This window comes from Nannobrachium achirus (genome assembly GCF_963921795.1).
Source record: "Nannobrachium achirus genome assembly, chromosome: 11".
Lineage (NCBI taxonomy): Eukaryota > Metazoa > Chordata > Actinopteri > Myctophiformes > Myctophidae > Nannobrachium > Nannobrachium achirus.
Window position 1 is genome coordinate 55,119,181 of NC_137820.1, and position 22,835 is coordinate 55,142,015.

At 45.2% G+C, this 22,835-nt stretch overlaps 1 protein-coding gene across 1 annotated transcript in view; it reads left to right on the forward strand.

Annotated features, from left to right (window-relative positions):
• Nucleotides 1–6,680: 6,680 nt before the first annotated feature.
• The window catches only part of LOC308294764 (EF-hand calcium-binding domain-containing protein 4B-like), a 40,216-nt gene continuing 24,061 nt past the window's right edge, over nt 6,681–22,835 (forward strand). The window contains exons 1-4 of the mRNA XM_080737608.1: nt 6,681–6,961; nt 15,882–16,040; nt 16,517–16,778; nt 22,695–22,806. Coding sequence (XP_080593734.1) covers nt 16,533–16,778; nt 22,695–22,806 — 358 coding nt within the window. The 5' untranslated portion in view covers nt 6,681–6,961; nt 15,882–16,040; nt 16,517–16,532. The remainder of the gene's footprint in view (nt 6,962–15,881; nt 16,041–16,516; nt 16,779–22,694; nt 22,807–22,835) is intronic.

A 22,835-nucleotide genomic window follows, 5' to 3' on the forward strand; every position in this document is an offset into this window, starting at 1 on the left:
TAATATAATGTCATGGAAAAATAGGAACAAATTAAAAGATAAACAAGTTATTTGCATACTTTATTGTTTTTTTCATGACTTGATCTAAGATTTCAGGAATATAATATTTGGAGGAATATGGCAAAAATGTCAATTGGTGTAACCGGGCACTCCAACATTACTTCTCCTACATTCAATCCCCCAGATCCCCTATTATAATATCATACATGGGCAACTGGCGGCCCGGGGGCCACATGCGGCCCCCACCTTCACTTAACGCGGCCCACAGGTTAATACTGGAATACTGATGTTATTGATTTCAGCGGTTACAATTCCAAACATGACCCGCTTTAATTCTGTCAGCTTATGTTCAATGTATTTGTATTTAAGTTCATAAAGTTAACATGAGTATATAACTACCGTAAATGCGTTTGAAATGTTACATTTCAGGATTCCAATGAAAAAATAACAAAAAAATTATTCAGGATTCCAATTCAAAAGAAGCAAAAATAGCAGATCTACAAGTTCAAAACGCATCGCAGCGCTTGTAGATCTGCTATTTTTGCTTCTTTTGTATGAGATACTAGAATGACGTAGGACACAATATGACGCAATATGTGGCCCTCTGGAGTGAAGGTGGAAATATAGTGGCCCTCACCATCATCAAAGTTGCCCACCCCTGCCCTATATAAAGATTTGGGAGAACCTACTACAAAAGATTTCATGCGGGTGTTGTTGTTATTTATATCAGGTTGCACTTGTTGGTGGTGATGTCACCAAGAACGCTGCTCCTCATTGGCTAAAGGCCCTGCCTTTGTACTGTAGGTAGTTCTTTTGAGGAGAATAAACTTGGTATATAAAGTTTTGGTATAACATACTGGTCTCACCTTTCAGCGAGCCCACAATGAACAAATATCCACAATGGAGATCCCTGATGTTGGCTTCATTGATTGGCTAAACGTAACATGATGTATGTTTTGTGTTCTGTTCCCATATAAGTGATCGCACGCACATTACAACTGCACTCTTTTACAGAACAAGGCTGAGTTAATCCACTTTCATCCACGGTGGTTTAGTCTACAGAACTGCAAGAACTGTGACAGATGTTTCACTGGACCGCTCATCTCAACAAAGCACCATATAGATACGCTCGTCATGCTGCTGTTGTCGTGGACAACAAGCTGTACTCCTTTGGAGCGGATGACAACATGAATGGTAGGAATACGATTGATGTGAACATCTTCAACACAATGTCTTTACGCTGGACGAAGGTGACCTCTGTGACAACTGAAACAGGAGAACATCACCTTGAGGTACCCGCCAGTCGCAGGGGCCACACAGCTGTGTTGATAGAAGAGATCAGCTTCATCTGGGGAGGAGATCATGTTTCCCCATTGAAGTACTGCAACGTGCTTTATGCCTTTAAGATCCACACCCACACATGGTTCAAACCCAGGGTTTCTGGCACAGTTCCAGGGGGGAGGAGCTACCACTCAGCCTGTGTCTTTGGGAAGGTAATGTATATCCATGGAGGAGACAACAACCAGAAGCAACCATACAATGACATCTACAAGTTGGACACCACCACAATGGCCTGGTCTTTACTTAACACCAGAGGCACACCACCGCCTGTTTCATCACATCACTCTGCCACCAAAATCGGGACAAAGATGTTTGTATTTGGGGGCTGTGGGCACCAGTGGAACCAGCACAACAGCATCAGAGTGTTTGACACAGAGACCAACTACTGGCTGAGCACCCCCTCTGCACATCTTCTTCCAGATGGACGCCGGGGTCATTCATCCTTTGCCCACAATGGAGAGCTGTACATATTTGGTGGCCACTTCCTTGGCCAGGACTTGAATGATCTGTGGAGATTCAGTCCAGAAACCTTCTGCTGGAAGAAGGTTGAGCCCAAGGGAACAGGCCCGTGCACAAGGACGTCTTGGATGTGCTGTTGCATGGTGGGAGATCGTATCATCCTCTATGATTATGACCTGTACATCTTAGACTTGAGTCCTAGTCTCAAGACGTTGTGCAAGGTAGCAGTTATTCAGTACAACCTGGGGAAGTCAGAACTCCCACATGACATCAGGTGGGAAGTGGCAGCCATGACTAACCAACAGCAAGAGAAACATTTGTAGACAATAAAACTACTAGTAAGACACCTCAGGGTGACTTGCGACCTCAGGGTGACATGCGAAAGGGCGAGGTCTGGCCAGTGATGTATATGGGACCAGTTACTCATATATGGATACCCCTTCATGATAGTTATGTTATGTCAAAACATGCCCATATATGGACATTCCCAAATATGGGCATTCCCATATATGTCCTTAATATTGATAACATAATATCCTTAATATTGACAATATAGGAATCTCCATATATGGGCATAAAACGTACGTAAGTAATGCCAAGCAGGGCCTTGGTGAGTTAAGGCCTTGGTTTGATGCCTGTGGATCTCCATATATTAGCATAAGGGGGTACCCTAACATTCTCATTTTCGGCCTGGGATTTATGACATCAGAAATCTCCGTGTATGGGCATAAAAGTTTTTTTTTCTTTTTCTGGGAATTACCATATATGGACTTTTTATTTTATTTTATCCTTTATTAATAATAATATGTATCCATATACATACAATATATGTTATGCCCATACATGGAGATCCATATCTGAACCAGCCACACAGATATGGGCCATGCCTTTGCCATCTGGACAGTATTTTGGGTCTTTTTCTGCTTTTTATTGACAGTAGGCTGACAGGAAATGGGGAGAGAGATGGGGACTTGAGGTCGCAAGTCAGGACTTGAACCTGTGAAAAAAAAAAAGCTGGATTACCAGCCTAGATGTCTGGAACACTACCCATGTGTTCCAGAGCAGCAGTTGATTTTCAGTACTGTGTGGTTCATTTGTTTCTCATTTTGGTATGTTGTCACCTTGACTTTGTTTATGAAGACATGATATGGACCTGTCAAAATACTTTATAAACATTAAGGATGTCCATAATTACAACACCAGAGGCAGCGCTACAGATCACTTCCAACCCAGAGTCAAAACCAATAAAGGATCAAACTCGTTTTTCTGCTATACCACCAAAATGTGGAAAGCCTTACCGAAGGCCATAAAGGAGTGTGGATCACTAGCATCCTTTAAAATTGCCCTGAAAAACCACTTACAGGCAGCAGCCGTTCGCAACTGGTAAAAAAAACTAACCTAGCCCAACCCTACCCTCCCCTGCCCCTTCTTTGTATATACTTACTGTTTGTTTAGACTTACTGTTTTCTTTTTTTGTTCTATCATTTTTTTTCTTTACATATCTACTGCATAGTACTGTGTTCTATTCGTCTGTCATTCAATGTTATATGAGATACTTAAATGGTTTCCTGTGGAAATAAGCTTAGTCTTTTCATGGATCTCCTTTTAGTAGACCTTGTACCAGTGAACCGTACCGTCATGAAACTGTACCTTTTCCTATGCAAACTTCTAATAAAGTCTTCAATCAATCAATCAAAACTTGTTGAGATTACTTTTTCCAATATGTCATCAAATGCAGTGTTGTCATTCTCTTTGAATTTTTTCAGTGATTCCTGAGTGTCACGTGACATCCTTTTTATGCCCATATATGAGTCGTGTTAATCTGCATGCAACACATTTATATGAAACATGTAGTGGGGGTCCTTTCTTTGTCTCTATGTTAGCTAAGGGGTCATTGGCCTGAAAGACATTGGAGACCCCTGCTATACAACCTTCCCACCCTGTGTCCTTCGTATGTGTTCTCCTTGTACTGCTGGGTGAAAGGTAGCGTCTTGACCTTCTGTGCTGGTTTCCCTATCCTTCTCAGTGAGGAAAGTACGCTGCATCACTAGTCTCTTCATAGTGTGACACTTGTACTTGAGCTCTGGACTGGCATCTTTGTTCCCCTTTGATGGCCCCTCCTCAAAAAGCACACAGGTACCCACCACATCTTCATACTCCCCAACAAGTACATACTGCCCAAGTTGCATCATGGGTCTCTCACTGTCGATATCCAGTATCTTGCAGGTGCCATGTAACTTAGACAGATCATTGTTCATTACACCAGACAGCTCAACTACGACCAGCTGCTCCTGCTCTTCCCATTCATCTTCCATAGTTAAACCTGTGCTGAAAACTATTTCAAATGGATGTAGCTGCACACGTCAACACCATATAAGTTCAACACACGTGTCACTTCTGCAAATCTAGTCTATGATGTCATTCTATTGCATTACATAATGACTCCATATTTGGGCAAGGTTTCAGCCAGATCTGACAGCCATTGACTTCCATCCATAAAGTTATTATTTCAAATTATAATTAAATATATATTCCAAAATGTATCCACAGGTTTCCAACGCCCCATAGTGCATTGCGCAGACGTTGTACCGAGCTTCCGGCGCCGCGGCCGAGTGTGATTTACAAGCTCACAACGGGCTGCATCTGCGACGCGACGTGAGCTTGTATGTCTGCTGTTAAACCGGAAGTGTGGTCCAAATAATCTCCAGTAAACTCCCGCGGAAACAGGTGGATAAAAATTGTGAAAACTAGAAAGATGCAATTCTGGGAAATTGCAAGTGTGGTTTCCGTGATGCGAGTCACGAGGAATACACTGGGACATGAATTCTGTGTCTTTTTTTTTAAAGATATCTTTTGGGGGCTTTTATGCCTTCATTGACAGAACAGGAGACTGACAGGGGGGAGTGACACACAGCAAATCTAGTCAGGCTCGGGAATCGAACCAGGCAGCAACCCACTACAGGCTACAAAGCCTATGTTGTATGTGCCTGGACCAATAGGTCAGCAGGCGGCAGGCGCACATGTGATGTCAAGTGAGCATGACCATTAGCTTCACTTTTCTGTTGTGCAGCCACCCGGGATAACATTACTCAGAAAGTTTACAAAAAACAGGTTCACTTTGCTGGGAGAAATACCTCAGACGGAATACAATAGTGTGTCGCCTGTAGCAACCACACTAAGTAGACCTGTGCTGTGCCCGTCGGGCACCAGTCTGCTTGGGAACAATGCAAGTTTGGAACAAAAATAGGGAGTGCATGCCCCACCCTTTTATTCAATACCTGTTCTACCTGGTGTCATAGCACCCATTTTAACAGACTGTCCAGTCTGTGTCCCTTTCGTCTAAGAACATGAAAGAAATCTCTACAGGAACTGATGGTGTTCAAGTCACCTTAATACCTTCAAAACAAATTAAATAAAGTCAAGCTCACGTCACAAAACTATGCTCTTTCTTTTTTAATTTGTAGATCGGATATTTTCGCCGCTTGCTTGACCCCATACCTCGATAGCCTACGGTTCTGCTCTATAATTGTCTCAACGACTAAGCTTAGTCTGGCCCTTCACAGCCCTCAGAAAGGGCTAGCCAATCAGGGCTGTAGGCTTGGGGCACGTGGTGGGTGGTGACCCACCCCGTAGACAATATGCCTTCCGGTTGGTTCCAAGATCGGAAGTGCTGCGTTTAACGGACGTTACGTCATGCGATGCGGGTCTGTTTGTGTTTACATTCCCCAGCGAAAAAACTAAAATAGATTGTAGCTCTTAATAGGTGTAACATTGCTTGAATCAATGTTTTTGTTTGTATATTGTTTATTGCGAGTGCAACCGACGGAGCAGGAGACGTAGACCAGATTTTTTCGTGCAGGGAATACGTTTGCAGGAACACCGCACTGTGAAAAAAATACAGCTTCCGGGAAAATTCAGCCCCATCTCCTAGAACGGTTTCTGCCTTTATTGTCACCAGGCTTTTTCTCTTCGCAGATGAGTAAACCTGGCTACGCGAGGCTAGTGGTGACCTGGTTCAGAACCATTCAGCCAATCAGGCGAGTCTGTGTGTATTCAAACACATTCCCCCTCAACTCTATTACAGACATCACACAGATCGTAGTCTTTGATGCTTTCATTGAACTATTAACGAGCTATTGACACTTGTATGGCTCAATCAATTAGGCCTACCGCAGCTCACAACCCCTTTGAAGTTCAGAGGGAGCAATTAAGAGCAAGTCACCTTGAATTTTTTTTAAACCACCCCTTGGAAATGAAAATTCTGCTCCCGAGTCCAGACTAATATCCGACGGAATTAGTATGAGCAACGGCCAGGCTAGACTAAGCTACTAGTAGGACATAACATGAAACTTTAGAACGCAGCATTCGAAGGCACAACGATGATGATCTTCTTACGTTCTGAGCACACCTGTCAGCACAGCTGTTTCTCAATCAAGTAATCAGCACCGCACAACTGTTCTCCACGTCCAAACACTAACGCAGAATGGCCAGTAGGTGGCACCAATAACACGCGTCGGATCGACGTGTACTAGTTACAAATACCTCAAGTCCCTCCTCCCCTGAAAGCAACAGTTGCTGCAGTGAAATCTGAACAACATTAATATGAGTTAAAATGGCTATCCTTTATCCTTTTAGTTGACCTTGTATCAGTGAACTGTACTGCCCTGTACCTTTGGCTCTTCCTATGTAAACCTCTAATAAAGTCTTCAATCGAATCAATCAATCAATCAATCAATCAATCAATCAATCAATCAATCAATCTATCCTGTGTATCTAACACCACCACTCACATGGTCACATATTTCGGCAGGTCACCAGTTACGCCGTAACACCAACAACGCCTTTCTTTGGAGGTGGGAGGAGGAGGCATGATGTGAGGTAGCTACAGACAGACAGTCTTGCACTCACATTCATTCCTGTACTGTATAGGCTACTACTCCACTCTGTGCTGCTGCTCTGCATCAAACAGCTGCTGGTGTCAGTGTGTGACTCATCATGAATGTGACGCTTCAGAGGAGCGAAGAATTCTACTTCACATAAAACTTTGGTGACAGTTGGGTTCCTTCACACACTGCGCGCGGAGGTGCGCGTCTTCTTGGGTTTTAATATTGTGTCTGCAGTGCAGATCAAACTCTGGAGGATCATCAGTCTATCAAGTCAAGTGAGTGAAAAACAATACAGAAGTGTTTGTTATTATCATCGCTCTTTCTTCTAGTAGGAGGTGTAGCATGGCTAAAAAAAGTTAGTCGAACTAAAGTTTTTCTGAGGTTGCTGCTGTGTTAAAATATGTAGTCTAGAGATAAAAGAAGAGTGAAACAGATCACAGAAAGTTGTTTTCTTTTCTTTTTTGTCTTCTGTTGTTGCCAGGAACTTCAGCAAGTTTCTTAAAACAAAACACGTCAGTTATGGTTGCATTATTGAGGCGTTTAAGGAAGGAAGTTGTACTGTAGTGTACAGTAGGCTATGTCTGTTTTACACGTGTGTTTTTGTGCAACTGGTTTATGCTGTCTGTGAGGATGGACGATAACCTGACTGTTACCTGCCTTGTTGTACTGTTGTATTTATCACAAGTCAAGCATGGGCTGCATGTCTGGCTGCTGGTGGTGTGGTATGGAGGTGGAATAAGTATGCAGAATTGCAGATTTTAGTAAATTGTAGTAAATACCACAGCTGTACTGCCCTGTAAGTACAGCTGTACTGCCCTGTAAGTTACTGTTCTGTACCCTTTCCTATGCAAACTTTTAATAAGGTAGGCCTATCTAATATAGAAATGCTCTGTCAAAAGTTAAAGTTTAAAATTAAAAGTTACAAGTATTGGCATTGGCATCAAAATATACTTAAAAGTACCAAAAGTAGGCCTATTCACATACACATGTTTTGAAGATATGTGTGTCTAAAAATCAATGACCATACATGAAGCTAGTTAGCAGCATTTGTTTTTGTTTTTAGGTTTTTAAGAACTTTGATTATATTGTGTTTTTTTTCTAGATAGATATACATTTGCATTTGTTATATTGTTGATGATGTACTGACATATTATCTTGTTTATTATTGTGATGTTATCTGCTTATTGTAAGTCGCTTTGGATTAAAAGCGTCTGCTAAATGCCTAAACTGTAAACTAAACTATTTCTTTCTTTGAAGTATTTTAAGTATATGAATCATATTGTGGTTTGTGTCAATACTCTGTAAATTAACTCAAAAGCTTTCAAATAGTGGAGTACAACACTATTTTCTTTATCTTTAGCTGGTGGTGGTGATGAAACAGGCAGCTACAGTAGTGTTTTGCTAGCCCAAGACACACATTATGTTTGGAAACAATCAAGCAAACAAGCCGTACAAATGGGACATTAGGACAGCCTTCTGCCTCTTAAGTATGAAGTGTCAAACCTTTAGGACTAACAACAGAAGTTTTGCATGACAGCTTTGTGCTGTCATGTGGAAACCTTGTATGTCAAAATCTGTTTCAGGAAAAGGAAAAAAATAACCTGCATTCCAATGGATCCAATGTAGTTACTGGTAGGCTATTATTTAATCACAAGCTCTTGTCTTGTTTGATTAATCCAATATATACAATCCACAGATGCACTTAACACCTTTCACTTCAACATGTTTCTTTTATATAGGGAAAATAGTAGATCTACAAGCTCACAATACGTTGTCGGCTTGTAAATTGGGCTATTTTCACTACTTTTGTGTGACACTGTCCTACGACAAAGTGTAGTCGTACTACAGTTAATGTACGGAAAATAAACAATTTGGAGATGCAAGGTTTCTGCCCGTCAGAAACGATATGTATGTGGAACTGGCCTCTTGATAACCGCTCCAGGAAGTCAGTTTAGTTTATTTGAAGTGGACTGGAGGCTTTGTTTGAAAAGGGAGTAAGGGACTTGTGGTTCATTATGTCATGGAGCACTCAAACCTAGCTTGTGTAAACTGGCACAAACAAGCATTTATAAGACTAAGGTTTGTTGCATTTCCATGTGCTCGTGAAAATCTATGTGCCTGGGTCGTTTGTCTTCTAAAGCCAATGTTGAGTGCAACCTTTAGAATTTCCACAACCCCCAGTTTGATTCATGGCGTAGACCCCCATTTGATGCAAAAAAAAAAACTCTCTGGGGACCACCAATCTAGGCTCTAAAACAGGGGTCTTCAACAGGGCATTTTGGGATTACTACAGGGGGTCAGCCAAATCTTTGTGATAGGAACACATGCAATTATTTTTATTTTTATTAACCACTTCCTTGAACGCTAGCATCCCAATTTTCACTCCTCCATCTCATCAGTGCCCATACCTTTGGTGTTGGCGAAAGGGCCTTTCTGTGTGGAGTTTGCATGTTCTGCCCGTGTCTCCTAGGGTAGTTCAGGAGACGATCACTTGGGTTAAGATATACTTTATTGACCAGAATGAAGCAGAAAGCAAGCATCACACAGCATGGCATATTGAGCACCCTACTATAGAGACAGCATAGAATCTAAGCCTATATCTAAGCGCATAGTATTGGCAGCCTACCTTAGCTCTACTATAAGACAGCATAGAATCTATAGCCTAAGTTAGCATGGTTTGGCATGGGGTTCTGCCTCGGGCCATGGCTCGCTGAACCCACGATCCTCATGTTACCATGAGCATCGAGGGCATAATCTAATTACAGCGAGCCCTGGCCCGATACCCCCCGAGGGGGATCTAAGGCAGAACCTGAAGGTGGCGCTGGGGTGGTGGCGGGGCAGTGCTATGCAACAAGACTGAGTCCCACCATCTGACTTCCCTAAGAACTATGGGTAAGGGGGGGGGCAGGACCTAGTGACCCACCCCCCTCCGCGCGCGCGCTCCCTTGGGACCGCCCCCTGAACTCGCTTTGATCCTTACGAATCGTCGCACTATTTCAGGAGACGATCACTTGGGTTAAGATATACTTTATTGACCAGAATGAAGCAGAAAGCAAGCATCACACAGCATGGCATATTGAGCACCCTACTATAGAGACAGCATAGAATCTAAGCCTATATCTAAGCGCATAGTATTGGCAGCCTACCTTAGCTCTACTATAAGACAGCATAGAATCTATAGCCTAAGTTAGCATGGTTTGGCATGGGGTTCTGCCTCGGGCCATGGCTCGCTGAACCCACGATCCTCATGTTACCATGAGCATCGAGGGCATAATCTAATTACAGCGAGCCCTGGCCCGATACCCCCCAAAACTACAAACCCCCAAAGCACGCCAAAATCTCAGAATCCCATGCCAGTGCTAGCCAACTGCGAGGAAGGCAGCTCTGCTGTGACTCTAGCGATTAAGTTATCATTACTGCGGGGCAAACTATGAACTGCCTTTCCTGCTAACGCAAAAATAATAATTAAGCATATTAGCATCTGGCAGAGCGAATATTACTAAGGCAAAATACTAAGCAATGATATTGGCAGCTTGCCAAAAACGCTATAAGTACTGCTAAAGCAATTTAATAATTAAGAATGTTAGCAGCTGGCAGACCGAACCAACGGTGAGGAAGGTGGTACTGCTGACTATAACGATATACTGCAATCTGACTGAAGCCATACTAAAACACCCTAGAGAAAAGCGGGAGCAGCAACATGGACGTATATATATATAGACAGCAGAACCAGAAGCAGCGATGAAACCTTTAATTCATATAACTACAGCGCCATACAGCTTCACATCCTACCTAACTAACACCCCAGCAACCACCTAGCTTTTGCATGATAGAAATATTGGAGCGTGCAGCGATGCAATTAACCTAGAACGAGCAAACCTATCAGCAACACAGTGGCCTAATATAGTGCGGCAGCACTGACATATCTAACTTGCAGCAATACTGAAACTATCTAACTTGCAGTACTGCTAAACGGCCCAAGTGAATAACGGGAGCAGCATCACTGAAAACTATATAACTGACAGCAGAACCAGAAGCAGTGGTGAGCACCGTTTATTCAGAATAATAATCTTATGCCAGTGCTAGCCAACGGCGAAGGAGGCAGCTTGGCTGTACTCTAAGCAAATACCTTTTAACCTTACTGCGGAGCGGGGGGCAACTAAACTATGTACCGCCTAACCTAATGCTTCAGAGCGCTATGGAATACTAAAGGCAACAGCGAATGGATGTGCGATTACTGCTGAGCCGGAGATTGAAATATTAAAGCGTAAAATTTATCGTGGCCCGCAACCTATCAGGGGCGCGAGCCCCGAGTAACGCAACAGAAGCAGCAAAGAAAACATGCAACCTATCAGGGGCGCGTGCCCCGAGTAACGCAACAGAAGCAGCAAAGAAAACATGCAACCTATCAGGGGCGCGTGCCCCGAGTAACGCAGCAGAAGCAGCAAAGTGAAACCCTATGGAACAACCCTGCTAATAGTGCCTGCAGCACTATTAGCATCAGCAGCAGAAGCGTTAACTGAAGCGCGTCCAACTCCAGCTTGGAACCATCACGCTTTGGTCAGTCCTGTGTTATGTGTGCTTGATAGCTGGGCGTGCAGGATCTTGAGTTAGCTGAGGGCACCAGAAGTGCTGGTGGTGTGACTGCACCGATCCGGAGAGAATGCAGAGTGAAGAGGGGCGGGCCGCCAATCTAGCAGCTCTCTCCGGGGTCGTGTGACGAAGACGTCGGGCAGACAGCCCGGTGTTCAGCATGGACATGAAAGGACAGAAGGGAGAGTTAGTTCTGCGACTGACACTGGTGTACCTTCCCTGGTTTAACTGCGAGCTGCAATCTTCAGAGGCCATGTGCTAGTCACATCTTAAGCCTGGCCTTGGTGACCGCATGTGCTTGCTGCAGAAATACAATCTTAGCTTTAGCTGACCATAGCAATGAAACCACGCCTAGGGTCGCTGATTTTTTAGGATCACCGAGAAATTTTTTGCAGCCCACAGAGCGCTCTGCTGCAGAGTCTGCTGCTGCACATATAAGAATCTCCACGAGATACCCGTCTTGACCTTTAAAGGCAAGCTATGCAAGCCTAGAGAGCGGCTAAAGCCCAACATTCAGTACAAGTAAGTCGCTGCTATGTAACTATGGTTGCCTATTATTAGCAGCTTAGAGAGCGGCTGAACGCTCACAGAATCGAACAAGCAAATGCGTTGCTATTTACCTGCTAGAGTGTGGCTCCTCAGTGCATCTGGGAAAGCTGCAGCTGGCGAGAGGAATGGAGTTCCCACCGCTGGTGCTGAAACTGCAGCTTCCCATGTTCCCTTGCGACCTGGCGGTGGCGACGACGGTCACAGCCTGACAGCGCCCCCGGAAGATGGGCCGGCACCCCAGGCTTCCAGCACGACGCAGCGCTGGTTCATGCTCATGGTAGCAGCGGTAATAGCATCAACTGATGCTGTAGCGGGTGGGCGGGCAGCCGGACGGGAGGGCGGGCGGGCAGGAGGGCAGGCAGTGCAGGCGGGCGGGCAGGCGGGAGGGCGGGTGGGCAGGCTGGCAGCCCATGGCAGCGGCAGAAGCAGCGGAAGCTGTAGTAGCGACGCCCTTTCCAGTGCCAACCGACTCCTGACTGGTCTCATGGAACTATACAGTAGTGGACGAAACTATAAGAATAAACATGTTAGCAGAAAACACTCAGCCGCTGCAGCGCGACGCTGCAACGATGGCATGCTGTAGCAGCCGCTATGCAGCGGCTCCAACAAGAAGCCGAAAGGACAGACATGATGTCAGCAGCAACATGTAGCAGCCGTGGCCCGAAGCTACAAAGAAAAACGCGATTTAGTGGAACATGTAGCAGCTTTAGCACAAAGCCGCAATGCTAACCTGATGCCGTGGCAGGGGCATGCTGCAGCTCCGGCCTGGAGCTGAAATGACAAATCTGTTAGCAGAAACCTCAGCAGCTGCAGCGCCATGCTGCTATGGCGACCTGCTGCTGTAGCCGCTATGCAGCAGCTCCAGCACGAGCTGAAAGTATAGAAATCATGTTAGCAGTTAGACATGTAGCAGCCGCAGCAAGAAGCTATAAAGTAAAACACGATTAGTGGAACATGTAGCCGCTTTAGCATAAAGCTGCCATGATAACCTGATGCTGTAGTAGCGGGCCTGCCGCGGCTCCGGCATGGATCTGTAGTGATAAAGTAATGTTAGCAACAGACATGTAGCACTTTAGCCTGAAGCTGAAAAGAAAGCATGGCGTTAGCAGCCTTTATCCTGGAGCTGCAATGGTGAACGTGATAGCAACAGTCCTGTAGCCGCTTTAACATGGTTTGTAACGATAAACAACTCGTCATTTTTCACTAGCAGTAGCCCTAGCTGTAATTATTAGCTCGAGTGCCGCAGCTACGGAAACGCCACGGGGACATGTTATGTTAGCGTTTTCACCAAGCGTAGCATCGGCAGCCCTCATCAGCTGCTATGCCAGCAGGCAGCCGCAGCTTGGGCAAAGCTAGCATTAACCGAGACCAGGCAAATCCTCATGAACAGCAAACGAAGCCTGTATGCTAAGCTTGAACAGTGGGCACAAGCGAAGCATAGACATTGATAATACATGCGCATCCCTGCCCTATTGAACTGCGCGTGCACATAAAATAATATAATAACGAAAAAGAATCGTAACGGACCAGGTGACAAGGAGGTTGAATGCTAGAGAGCCACATTACCCATGCGCTCAGTATGCGCAGAACGTGCGCCACCCTTTGCTTCGTGACGCTACCCTCTGCTAGCCTGTATGCTAGGTAGCTGCTGACCACGGACACACGCAACCCCCATGGAATATGCAGCTTGAAGAGTCATTACGGAACATTAGCAAACCTCTTTAGCTACATGAGTTCTGAGTTGCTAGCTCAGAAGCTAGGTGAACGCTGCCGTTTACAGACACCTGCAACCTACAAACATACACATAACCCGAGGCGAGGCAGAAGCAATATAGGCCCCATACTAACTAGATTAAGCATGCTGCGAGCGAAGCTTGAATCGAAAGTAATTCGACTCTTGCTACTAGCACGACGCCGAGGCTTGGCATGATAGAGAACTACATTTCCCACACGCAGCGCTTAGTAATCGCTGCCGAACGTCATGCCGTAAATCACCGCTTGACGTGACTCGGCTAGCTCAGAGCTAGGTGAACGCTGCCGTTTACAGCCACCTGCAACCTACAAACTGAATCCTCCTAGCGTGATTCATTACTTGCTACGGGGCCATGTTTTCACGCGGGCCGCCGCTCTACCGAAATAGCCGGCTAGCAATAGCCACCAGCTAGCTCCAAGTTGACTGTACATTAAACCTGTTGTTCCGCGCTAGCCGATACGGCCCGCGCCGTTGCAAAGTACTGACATTGTTATCGACAACCCAACAACTGAGATTACTTTAACTCATGGTAGCCCAGTAAAGGCCCACCAGGGCACGAAATAAGTTAGCATTTAGCCCGTAGCCACAGCCAACTTCTATGATACTGAGTTTACCTTTAGCACCTTTAGCAAGCCTGTAGCACCTTTGAAATAGCTTTAGCAACAAACAACTGAAAGTACAGAAATCAGCTAGGCACCAGCAACGATAGCAAGAAATCTGAACCTTGAAACAGCAGTTTAGAATTCAGCGATTACCAGAATAACAATCTCAAACTTCCCATACAACCTGGCCAAGAACACAGCTTCTTAGTTTGGCAGCTAAGAACATGAATTGAGCGATAGTAAAATAGCAGAAACAGCCAGAAATACTCAGCCAAGTTAGGCACCCTCTCCAAGCGGTGGGCAACAGCACAGCTACCTGCAAGCCACAAGTGTGGCACTTGTGTGTGTACTGCAGCGTGGTAGCAGCAGCAGTGCTATGCAACAAGACTGAGTCCCACCATCTGACTTCCCTAAGAACTATGGGTAAGGGGGGGGGGCAGGACCTAGTGACCCACCCCCCTCCGCGCGCGCGCTCCCTTGGGACTGCCCCCTGAACTCGCTTTGATCCTTACGAATCGTCGCACTATGTAGTAGGTACCCTCACAAAAACATGCAGTAATCCTGGTCTCTATACTGCCTCCCCCTGGCCAGCCGGGGCCGGCGCCTGTTGTATCTCATTGTATAACTTGAGAGCAACCGGCACAAAGGACTTTCCCATTCTCTCGCATCTACGTCCTGGGTAGATGAAATGGTTGTTTCCTCTCTTACTCCAATAACCGAGGATCTCAGGGTGGAGGGGGTGGGAGGAGTTATTCAAGATGGAGTCCAGCTACCTGGGCTTTCACACCCTGGCTACTTCCTCCACCCGCTGCAGAGAGGACCCAACGACAGAGCCCGCTCTGTTGTTGCCCCCCCAGCAAGTTATTCCAAAAAAGAGAACACTTGCCATAACAGACTGATAGAACAGAGCATCCTATTGCACACGCCAAACGATCTCAGCCTTCTCAGGAGGAACATTAGAACCATATCATTGCTGTCGAGCAGAAATCTTATTTCCACATTTGTTTTTTGAGCTGTTTTTGAAGTCCTGAAAAGTAACAGTTTCGGACACATCAGGTGTCCTCCTGACAGAGGTGATATGCAGGTGTGTACTGTACATAACATGCTGTCATGAGGCGATGTAAACAAAACAAAAAGTAGTGACAGGTACAGTGTTGTTAAAGTGCTGTTCAGTAATAGTAGGCTACAGAGTAACTGCAGAGTAACCTTCATCCAGCCACTGAGCAGAGATAAGTGAAGCATAATTATGCAAAGCAGCGCCTATATTTTACTAAACCAATCTAATGTTGTTCAGTGATCAACAGCATTCACTTTGTGCCGTCTCGCTTTGTGAAATTCAGGCAGTCTGGGCCACAAGGCAATGAATACTTTATTTAGGTACTATGCTTATAATTGACTAAAACTTTACACACCATACTATGTTACTAATTACTATTGTCGTTTTTGTAAGGATATTCTTGCTTTAACATTGAATATCTCTTTGTCAATAATTGTATACAAATATTTTATATTGATGTCTGTGTTAAATTCTATATTTTTATCTTATTGTGGCTGTCGTGTCAGGTGGATACCTCGTATGTCCCAAACCATTACTTTTTTATTACTACTATTATTATTTTAATTAAGACAACAATCTGAGCACTTCCTCCTCCTACTGTCCTCCTTTATGGGTCTCCGCTGGTCTTTCTCCCTCGCCAGGCTTCATTGATGAATCAAAAGAGGCGGTTGCTAGGAGATGAGAAGCGGTGACAATCGCTGAACGCACAGTATCTGATGTGCAGAAGCCTGAAGCTCCACAGGTCCCCTTCACTCCTCTCCTTCTACGTGCCCTACGCGGCTCATGTGACAACGACCCAGGTTAGTTAAGAGTTTTTGCATTTTCTTTATATATATATTTTTATTTCATTTTGAACTTTTTTTGTTTTCAATTCCAGTTTTAGTTTTGATGAGCAAATGGGATGGCTAGTTTAGTTTTTTGTTTACTTTTTGTTTTTAAAAGGCTTACTTTTATCTGTTTGTTTTTATTAGTTTCATTTTCTTCACTGTAATATGGATTAGTCTGGGGCAAAATTTTACAAAATAGCAAGTTGTGAGCTTGCAGATCTGTTTTTTGCTTAAAACTAAGGGCATTTAAGGACAGTTTTGGAAACATACAAAACTAACTGAAACCTGTGTTTCAGTTAGTTATTGTGTTTATTTCTTTTGTAAAGCTTTTTTCCCCGTTACCTAATTTGTATTTTATTTATTTTTTCAATTCTACTTTTCATTAGTTTTATTTAACTATACATAACCCTGGACAGAAGAACCCAGAGACTCTGGTTTTCGACCCACAGATACGCAGGAGCAGCAATGGCGGCATTCACTGGTGGTACCGGCAGCGGTGTCGGTACCACCACCCCCACCAGTCCTGGCAGCACCGCGACCACCCGGACCCCACGGCCCTGGAGACGGGGAGGAGGGCGCGCTGAAGACCCCAGCGGAGGAGGAGACGGAGAGCAAGCAGGAGGACACGACACCGTCCTGGAGAAAACCCACCAGTTCTTCCAGATGTGTGACGTGGAGGACAAGGGCTTCGTCACGCGTCGGGACATGCAGGTGAGTCACAGCGCTGTTACAAACTGGACGGAGGGCTCGAACAATTTACAATTTAGGCATTTAGCAGACGCTCTTAATCCAGAGCGATTTACGATAAGCAAGGTAATACAATACATCAACATTAATACAGATGCATAGAAATATCAATCTAGAGAAAAATAACGTAGTTAGACCAAGCACCTAATCAGTAAAAAAGCTTGTAAAAATTCTGTATCAGAATGTATTCAAAGTGGGGGCACGGTGGCGCAGTGGTTAGCGCTTCACCTCACAGCTAGAAGGTCCTGGGTTCGATTCCGACCGGGGGACGCTGTGGGTGCTGGGGGCGTGTTTCTCCCTCCGCGTCATCAGCGCCCACACCCTAGGTGGGGTCGGCGATAGGGTCTTTCTGTGTGGAGTTTGCATGTTCTCCCCGTGTCTCCTAGGGTTGATACCCTCACAAAAACATGCAGTAATCCTGGTCTCAATAATGCCTCCCCCTGGCCAGCCGGGGCGCTTGATGGAGGGGAAAGGAACTGGTTGGAATAACGTGTTCCTTCCACGCGCTACGTCCATCCCGGGGAAATCCCCCCTGTCAGGTGAAAAGAAACAACTTGGACTACTCATGCATTGAAGGAAGCATGAGGTCAGTCCGTTGTCTCCCCAGGCACGGCAGAGGGAGAGCAGAGCCCAGGATTACATAGACAATTCGCACTGGGTGAAAAATGGGTTGCAAAATCGTGGGATAAAAATTATAAAAAAAAAAAAAAAAGAATGTATTCAAAGTACCAAAAGTAAAAGTACTCATTATGCAGAACATCCCATTTCACAACTTTACAAATGTATTAAAAAAAAGCTCTACAAGCTTACAGTGCGACACATTGTGGGGGGGGGGGGCAAAGGGTACTGTGTGTGTGTGTGTGTGTGTGTGTGTGTGTGTGTGTGTGTGTGTGTGTGTGTGTGTGTGTGTGTGTGTGTGTGTGTGTGTGTGTGTGTGTGTGTGTGTGTGTGTGTGTGTGTGTGTGTGTCTGTTGAACGGGACTCGGGAGCAGTCTAGTTTGTGTAGGAAAGATTTGAGTGACTGTGAAAGAACTTTCTCCCATGGTAAGATTAAGGGTCGATTCACACTGTAATAAGGAGCCTAACTAATTTCGGTTCGGCAATGTCCAGACTCAAATATGGGTTTCCCCTCCCGGTTCGGGGGGGCGTCAACCGACTAAACTCGGCTCCACGGTGCTGCCGAAATGTTGTGACCTCCCGACTTAATTTCGGTAGTCAGCGGTGTCTTCTCATTCATTCAGCCCGGCTCCAAGTTCATATGCTCGGCTGTGAAGCCAAGGAAACAGCGGTCGTTTGGGAGGGAGACACACCGACTTCCAATGCTTGTGTGGCACTGGCCGTGTATTGAGCGTCGCAGAGCGGATACATTGTCAGCTGGTTCTCGCTCTGGCTGGAGACCAGAGTGATGGACTGGGAGGCGCGCGCGTGAGACACACACACACACACACACACACACACACACACACACACACACACACACACACACACACACACACACACACACACACACACACACACACACAGCTTTGCTGCGTGTATCGCTAACGCGTCGCCGACCGTTTTAAATAGAAAAGAAGAGCTTAAACACAACTTTGCTAGTGTTCCGTGTTGATAGGTTTTCCACGACGAGTTGTGACTGTGTGATGACATGCATGCAGCAAGGGAGGCAGCACGTCTATAATGTGAGCTTGTAGATTAAATGTTTTTGACAGAGCTTGAGCGTTTGTGAGTGTGAGTGAGAGAGAGAGAGAAGAGACCCCGCTGGTGCTGCTGCCTGCTGGAGCTGCTAGTTGACTACCAAAACCTCCACGGGCTGTCTGTCTGTCTGTGAGTCCGTCACACTTTTGCCCTGCTCATATCTCCACAACCGTTGCCCCCATCCATGCCAAATTTTGCACACAGACTCCTTGACTGCCAACCTACAACCTCCAAGGACCCCCGGAGCCCCAGGGACCCCCAGATGTAAAAAATGACCAAATGTGCTCACACGTCACACGTCACACTTTTTCCCTGCTTATATCTCCGCACCCGTTGACCCGATCCATGCCATATTTTACACACACACTCCTTGCCTGCCCAACTACAACCTCCAAGGACCCCCGGAGCCCCAGGGACCCCCAGGTCCCTGGGGGACCCCCAGATGTAAAAAATGACCAAATGACCACCCCAACGGGGCTGCTCACGGGGAATTCCCGGGGACCACCGACTCCTGGTGCTCCAGAACGGATGCAAAAGTGGTGGCGCCCCCAGTGGAGGACCCCCTGCCACTGCAGCGCACATAAAATGCCGTAACTCGGGCTAGGAGCGTCCGGGAGAGCCGGGGCCGGTACCTATTCGTCCGCCAAGGCAACGCGGAGACCCCACCCCTCATTTCTCACATGGCCCTATTCTAGCGCCACCTTCAGGCCGATTTTTAAAACACATTTTTGGACACTGCTCCTACAGTTTTTGCCCTAAAATCACGAATATCACTACACAGCATGTCTACACTCATGTCATCAACATGGATCAGGAAGATTTTGGAAAAACACATTTTTGCCCTATTTGTGGAGATAAGCCACCTACGGTCGCTTATCTCCCGATTAGGGAGTCTTACTGGTGCTACTCACTGGACCTCCAGTCATTCAGCGTGCAGCGCGAGGGCCAGTCAGATATGTATCCGCCCTGCAACGCTCATTCATCGGCCACGGACCTCCAATATTTACAAGCGACTTCGGCACTAGCCGTTAATAAAGGATGGATAAACTCTCCCCGAACCTAAATAATTTCGGGTCGGGGAGCCCTCCCGATCCGAAATTAGTTAGGTTCCTTATTAGAGTGTGAAACGACCCTAAGACATCATGCTTTATATAAACCCTATTATTTTACTGTAAAATGAATAGTTTCCCGTGAAAAACCTGTCTTTTTCGGCCTGTGCTGTGCGCGGGCGAAAAACGGCGCCTATTTTCTTTTTAAACACAACTATTAACTTGTGTATGTATGTTTGTGGGGGTGGGGAGAGTGGTTGTTGTGTGTGTGTGTGTGTGTGTGTGCTTGCGTGTGTGTGTGGATTTGGGAGGGTGTGGGTGGGTGGGTGGGTGGTAAAAACACTTTTAGCTTTTGAGCAAACTTTGCTCTAAGACACTGGTTCTCACCGTTTGCTTACTGGTCTGTAACTCTGACCGTTTCAGTTTCGCTTCACTTCGGTCGCGCTGGTCACCGTCTGTAAACATGACTTGATTTTTCGAACTGGAGCCTGGAGCAACGACAGAGGAGACGGAACACTAAGTTTGCATCGCCTCGTTCGTGCCGGTCTTTGCATTGACTTGTGTTTCAAAGAATAGGAAAATACATTAGTGAGTGGTGCCCTAGTCCCAAAAGTTGATGTATATTCTGTTTGAAGCGCACAAGGCTCCAGCATGTTTTTACCATAGAAATGCATTGACACAAAAGCGCTGGCAGCTCAAAAACAAACGAAAAAAAGGACTGCTTTGTGCTTACAGTCATGGACACAACGTGAGGTGAACACATCCACCTATTCAGTCAAGTTGCTTGCGTAACATCGGACACGTGCGCTGATGCCATGAATGCTTCTCTTTTCAGGACGCCATGAAAGAGACGAAGCCGTGTGCATTATTGTGCAGATTCATCATCGCCCGGCTCTCAGATATTCATCTGTGTTGTGGCTGTTTTCCTTTTGATGAGGCACTTGTAGGGCCCACGTTGTCTGTACACAACATCTCAATAGAAGCACAGCTTTGATCCCACTGGTTATGATAATGGCTTGGAAATTTGTGGGCTAATGGATCATGGTCGCTGTCGGGTGGAAACCTTTTAATTATAATGGCGTATACGGCTATTAATAGCCGTATGCGCAAAATGCAAAATATATTTATATATTTAAATATAAATACTTACAGACTGTCCCATTTCACAAAGTGTCTCAATGCATTGTGCATTGCTTGTAGATTTGCTGAAGTATAAAGTAGGTCTTAATGGAGTTATGTACTGCATAGAAATAATTCCAGTGGAGTAAATAATCTAATGTTTACCTATGAGATGAGGTGAAGTAGAAGTATAAAGAATTGAACAATGGTTACTTAGTAAGTAGAGTAAAATATCACAAAATTGTACTTAATCACAGTACTTGAGTAAATGTACTCAGTTACTTGCCCCCTCTATTATGTTTTAACACAATGTGAAAACAACAACTAAAAGGTTTGGAGTTCTACGTTGAGTAAAAATAATAAACCAATTTAAATGTAATAATTTAAAATCATGTGCTGTGCAGCCAGCAACAACTACTGTACTTTCTGATGTTTTGTTTGTGCCTTGTTGTGCTAAAGAGGATCTAGTGAGTTGAAAGTAAGAAATCCATTTGTAACCCTCATTCATCTCCTGATAGATTTAGAAAACAATCAACAATCGAGGCATTATGCCAATCTATGCCAAGTGGCATGGCTTACTTTAATCACATCCAACCCACTTTCCAGATAAGTATCATCCAGTGTATTTGGGACAGCTGCTTTGTTTTGTGCTTAAGAGAGCACAATGAGTTTAAAGTCCTATTGCAATGCTAATTTGTGTCATTTAATTTTGCAGATAAGTAGGTCACAGACCTATTGCATGTTAGTTGGAGTAGGCCTACCTGCAAGGTCGGTGAATCTACCCAAATGGAATATATTCCAACCAGTAAGACTCCCTAATCGGGAGATAAGCATCCGTCAGGTCGCATACACAAACTTTAGAAGGCAATGGTAGCCAATCAGGAGGGAATATGGGAAATGGGACAGATCCATGTTGATGACATGACTTTAGAGATACTGTGTACCGCTTTTTGCGTGATTGTTAGGGCAAAATCTCTAGGAGTGTCCAAAAATGAGAGGCAACGGTGGTGGAGATATGAGTAGGGCAAAAGTGTGACGTGACGTGTGACGGACAGACTGACTTACAGACTGACAGACTGACAGCCGGTGGAGGTTTTGATAGTAACTGCGGCCTGACGGTCGCAATAATTGTACTTTTCAGGAAATAATAAAAAAAGAAAAGCTTTCCAATGGATCCAATGTAGTAACTATTTAGTCACAAGCTATTGTGTAAAACTGTTACATTACTTACTTACTAAAAATTAAACAGATGAAATATGGAGATTCATGGTTGTAAAGTACATGTTGCACAAAACCATAACTTGCTTTCAACCACTGCCTGCCTGTATGCTCTCAATGTCATATCAGTCCAACATACTTTACTTTTTACTTTATGTGTTTATGTGGACCGGGACACTGCATATTAATGTTATCACATACACGCACCCACATACAGAGCTGACGCAGAAACAGCCAACGGTCTCATGCAGACGTTGGTCCTTCCATTGTGTGGTCCCTGGATACTATGTGTGCGCTCAGTTTACAGCTGTGGCTGTGTCAATCCCACATACATAAAACCTAAAGCTTCACAGCCTTGTAAACGTTGGACAACAGTGGTGTGGTGGTGGTGTGTAAAACTGTGTGGATGTGACCTCAGTTGGTCGTAGTGCATGGTGACGTATAACTCACATGGAATATGTTAAGATGTAGTGCTGCACTGCACGAGCTGCATGAGTGCGGCCTAATGTATACAGGTTGTACTGTGTAGGAAAAAAATAACCGCTCTACAAGCTAGCAATATGTTGCATTGCAAGATACGTTGTTTGCTTGTAGATCTGTCATCTGCTCAAGTCTGTCTTGGGGTATCGATAGCACATTGATGTACAGTCTGTACAGCCTTATTGCACCGTATGACTGCTATAGGCCTGAACATGGGGTAAAATACTTTTAAAATGTGTTAAAACTGTAAAAAATGTGTGGGAACCCTGTATTAGATTGTGGCCCAACAAGTAACAATTGTGTCCCTGTCCAACAGAGGCTAAACGGACAGCTTCCGCTCAGCGCTGACCAGTTGGAGGATGTGTTCGATAAGCTGGACTCTGATGGCAACGGCTACCTCACGCTGGACGAGTTCTCCCGTGGCTTCAGTACGATCACATTCACAACTTCCCTTTCA